The sequence below is a fragment of the Dunckerocampus dactyliophorus genome, chromosome 3 (genome assembly GCF_027744805.1).
Source record: "Dunckerocampus dactyliophorus isolate RoL2022-P2 chromosome 3, RoL_Ddac_1.1, whole genome shotgun sequence".
Taxonomy (NCBI): domain Eukaryota; kingdom Metazoa; phylum Chordata; class Actinopteri; order Syngnathiformes; family Syngnathidae; genus Dunckerocampus; species Dunckerocampus dactyliophorus.
The window spans coordinates 31,449,698-31,454,225 of record NC_072821.1 but is presented as its reverse complement, the minus strand read 5'-3'; the positions used below and the strand labels follow the sequence as shown (position 1 = coordinate 31,454,225).

At 38.5% G+C, this 4,528-nt stretch overlaps 1 protein-coding gene across 1 annotated transcript; it reads left to right on the top strand.

Annotated features, from left to right (window-relative positions):
- On the top strand, positions 1-3,574 carry cartl (cocaine- and amphetamine-regulated transcript-like). Its single transcript, XM_054771862.1, has 3 exons — positions 1-332; positions 1,337-1,411; positions 3,289-3,574. The coding sequence occupies exons 1-3, from the start codon at positions 195-197 to the stop codon at positions 3,394-3,396; spliced, it is 321 nt and encodes a 106-aa protein (XP_054627837.1). The 5' UTR covers positions 1-194; the 3' UTR covers positions 3,397-3,574.
- The last annotated feature ends 954 nt before the right edge of the window (positions 3,575-4,528 follow it).

The following is a 4,528-nucleotide window of genomic DNA, read 5'->3' as shown; positions in this document are numbered from 1 at the left end:
ATGCTCCAGTCCAGCCTGCCGCAGTGGCCTCTCGGGCGGGGCCATAAGTCTTTATAAGAGGGCAGCAATGATCCCTTGGAAGGACGCACTCACGTGAACCTGCTCGGAACTTCTGCCGCGCGACTCATCTTGTCCTCGCTTCTCCTCCTCTCTGCTTCGGCGCACCTCCGTCCACCCAGCAGGAACCCAGAACCATGGAGAGTTCCGCTGTTCTCCGCGGGGTGCTGGTGGTCAGCCTGCTGGTCGTCCTCTGTCACGGCCAGACGTCCCAGGAGGTTTCTGCTGAGGACTTGGAAGTGGGCAGAAACGAACCAGCAGCAGACCGAGAACTGGTCAGTACTCGTCATGTATACAGATGTCCACTTTCTATATTGCTTTTTTCCGCGTTTTTTCAACCTGTCTTTTATTATTATTATTATTATTAGTAGTAGTAGTATTATTATTATATTGTTAACTATACATATATATATTTTTTATACCTCCTGAGACCCATAAAATAGTTTAATTTTTAAAAATTAAAAAACTGTCTTGGTTGAAAACAAGATGCCACAATATTTTTTTTTTTTTTTTCAGAGTGTGTATTTATTTATTTTGTATGTCTCGTTTCAACTGAATAATTCTCTCCTCTCGCCTATACTTTTTAGATTCCATTTCTACAATTATATTCATATTAGAAACGAAAAACATGAAACATTGAAAACAACACTTTGTCACTCCTATTATGGATGAATGACACTTTCTTGGTTACACATGCATTTCTGCATCCTGATGCATTTGTTGCATCAGTCATCTTCGTCATTTTATATGAAAAAAACTGTGGTAGTAGTAGTAGTAGTAGTATTAATATTATTATTATAAGGTAAAAGGAATACTGGGAATACTTATATTGTGCAGCTACGGCCCCCAATTTATTCAAACTAGATTTAAAATTTGCAGTTCATTTTGTGTCTTTAAAAACTTCACACAACACCATAAAGTCATTTCCAAAAATTTTAGCAGAAGATATTCATGTTTAAAGAATTTCTTTTAAAATTACAATTATTTAAATATTTATTTCATGTGTTAAAAACCCAATGTGATATCCATATTTTTTTCATTAATGTCAACCAACAGAAAATATCTTGTCACTTCTCGCCAGAGGAAACTCATGTAACCAATATTTAAAAAAAAAAAAATGCAACCAGGGTCTGATTACTTTTCAGTGATTTTTATTTAGTGAAAATGTTGAGAGTGGGCTCCCCCCCCGAGATGTCGTAGCTGTGTCACAGCTCAGATATGAACATTTAGCTTATTTTTTTTAATTGTGAAAGTTGAGGTGTGTTTCTTTGCTGAGCAGGTCGAGGCGCTGGAGGTTTTACTGGACAAGGTGCACAACCGGGTTTCCATGGAGAAGAGAGGCAGCATCCCGCTGGTAACTCAATACTATTGCTTATGCAAATGATATACCTTGAGCGAGCTGGTCGTCCATGCTTGCTTTCTGCAATGTATTCCATCCCTCGACCCACTGCTGATGACTCAAGCAGTGTGTAGCTCTAATTAACACAAAAGCCAATAACCGTATTTTCTTGGAGCAATTAAAGACTTCCATGCAGTAGATCGCTATCCAACTGAAATGAGCCGACGAGGAAGGAAGTCTTTCAATTCTCTTGTCCTGTTCTTACCAAGACAATTTGAACGAGGGGTGGGCGATACTGCTAATTCAGGTATTGACCCAATACCAAGTGAATCCAAGGCCATTAATGATGATGCTGATACTGATACTTGCCTTTAATTTGCTAAAAATGAAAATGAATCTTTATGCTTCATTGATAACGTTTTTTCGTCAAGCATTGAGATTTCCCACATTGTTCGGGCAGTCCTTGAATGCATCATAGCTGCTGTGAGTGAAACTTACATACTGTATATATAACTTCCACACTGTGATTCCATCAGTTCATGGATTATGTCACATTATCTTCCATGCATTTTATACTTTAGTAAGTGGAGTGGAGTGTATTGAAGAGAGAAGGGGAGCGTTCTGGAGCTAAATCTAATCTAATCTAATGATTACAACAGTCACTCTTATTGCAAATTTTGAGCCGAAATTAGAGGACAACGTAAATGTTTAGCTAGCAGGTGGGTTTAGAGCAGGGGTGTCCAAACGTTTTCCAGCAAGGGCCACTTTGATATTTTGTCACAGATATGCTAAGACGTTATCTACAGTATATTTCAAGAAAAAAATGCATCACAGCTTTGCCATCCAGGTAGTCTACAAGCTATACTGTAGGCCTACTTATTAGCGTGAACTTCAGTCTTTGCTCTTTTTTCCCCATTTTTTAAATTTTCCAAATATTTCAACCTTCCTCTTGAATGCCTTCGTAAATGTTCTTTTTGTAATATTATGACTTTATTTCCATAATATTTTGACTTTAGTCCCATAATATTTGGACTTTTTCCTCAACCTAATTTTCCAAAAATTACAACTTTATTTTGTTTCATTTCTTTGTCATCATATTACAACTTTAAAAAAAAAGAAAAAAAATCCTCATAATATTAAGAATTTTTTTTCTAACTATTCCAACTTTCTTCCTGTAGATTTTCTTCTCCTAATTATGACTTTGTTCCTATAATATTACAGCTTTTTCCACAACCTAATTTTCCAAAAAGTTTCTTTCTTTGTTGTTTTCTTAGTTTTCAAAAACATTACAATGTAAAAAAAAAAAAAAAAAAACGTCTTTCTTTAATATTTCCACTTTATGCCACTAAAATTACGTTATTTTTCCCCATAATATTACAACCTTATTCTCGGGAAAAATAGAACTTTTTCTCGTTAGATTACAACTCCTTATGTTATTGTTTTGACTTCTCATAGGCATTCAGAAGACTTCTCAAAAGCAGGGTACATACATTTGTTTGACTAACATTAAGTAAATTGGCCAAAATAACTAAACAAAAGCAAAAACTACTTGTGGCACTCATTCAAATCCTTTGGATTTTCACCCCCAAAGCTGTCCTGTGTCCAAGAACTTATTCCCAACATAATAACGTGTAAATATAACAATATCCACAATGTATAAATATGAACAACGCATCAAAAAAACACAATAAACACGCAAGAGAACTGAAAAATAGCGATAGATTGAGATGCCCGAATGGAGCATATTAAGATTAGAATTGATAGTTTGACTGAGCAAAGATGGGATGAATAACACCTCCGTTACGTGGCCATTGAAGACGGTATGAATGGAACATATCGTAAAAGAATGTTGTGAAAGCTGTGGTCGTTGAGTGTGTCTGTTTCCTCCCCAGTGTGGGATCGGCGACCGCTGTGCCATGAAGTTCGGACCACGGATTGGAAAGCTCTGCGACTGCGGCAGAGGAGCTAACTGCAACTCCTACCTGCTCAAGTGCATTTGAAAGCCACTCATCTGTAGGAATCCTTAGTCAGGATGCACATTTCATCTCGAGCCTATCTGAGCTTTGGCTTATGTCACGCATGGTGGTTATTTTTTCCCATGAGGCATGGTTGTGTGGCGAGTACACTTTAAATGTAGCATGTAAATGCATCACGTTCAATAAAGCGATTTATCAACAAGGTTGTTTTGTTTTGTTTTGTTCCCTCGCTCTATCGCGGTTCACCTTTTTTTTTTTTTAATTACAGTGTATGAACGCTGTTACAGGCCGAGTATGGCCCTTTAAGTAAGTATGTGTGGCCAACATTTGGCTTTATTCTCTGAAAATGATAATAAATAAATACATTTCCATTCATTTCAACTTTCTTCTTGTAAATATTCTTCTCATAATCATGACCCATAATATTTTGGCATATCCCGATATTGGCTTTTTTGACAATATCTGATATGTCAATATTGTCCAACTCTCAATTTCTGATTCTGATATCAACCAATACCGATACCGATATGTGTAACATCACATCCATCCATTTTCTATGCCGCTTCTCCTCATTAGGGTCGCGGGCATGCTGGAGTCTATCCCAGCTGACTTCGGGCCACAGGCGGGGTACAACCAAACAATCATTCACACTCACATTCTACATCCTCACATCCTATGGATGGATTTAGAGTCTCCAATTAACCTCCTCTTGTGGGAGGAAACCGGAGTACGGCCCACATAACACATGTCTGTTCTGAAGCTGAAGCTAATGGATACAGCATCAGCAATTAGCTTCTTGACGTGGATGTAAACAACATTGTACAACTGGAAGCAAGCATCTGAGAAACTGGGCATGGCAAACGTGGCTCGAGGAACTCCACAAGTTTGGTGAATGCGGCAACAGCGCATTTTCTGCCGAGGAGTGTGCCGCATCTGCAAGCCGCTACTCCTGCGTTTTTTTTACATTCTCGGTGGTGCTTTGACAACTCGCCACATCCTGCCACTTTGAACATGGTTAAGCAAAAGCATAGGTTCAAGTATGTGCTGCATGTGGACTGTTATGGCGAGCGGACTCGCACGGGGCTTCGGTCTAGAAACCCCTAAACATTGCATGGAAACACGCCCACAGATGTTGCTCAGATTTAAGTGAAAGATG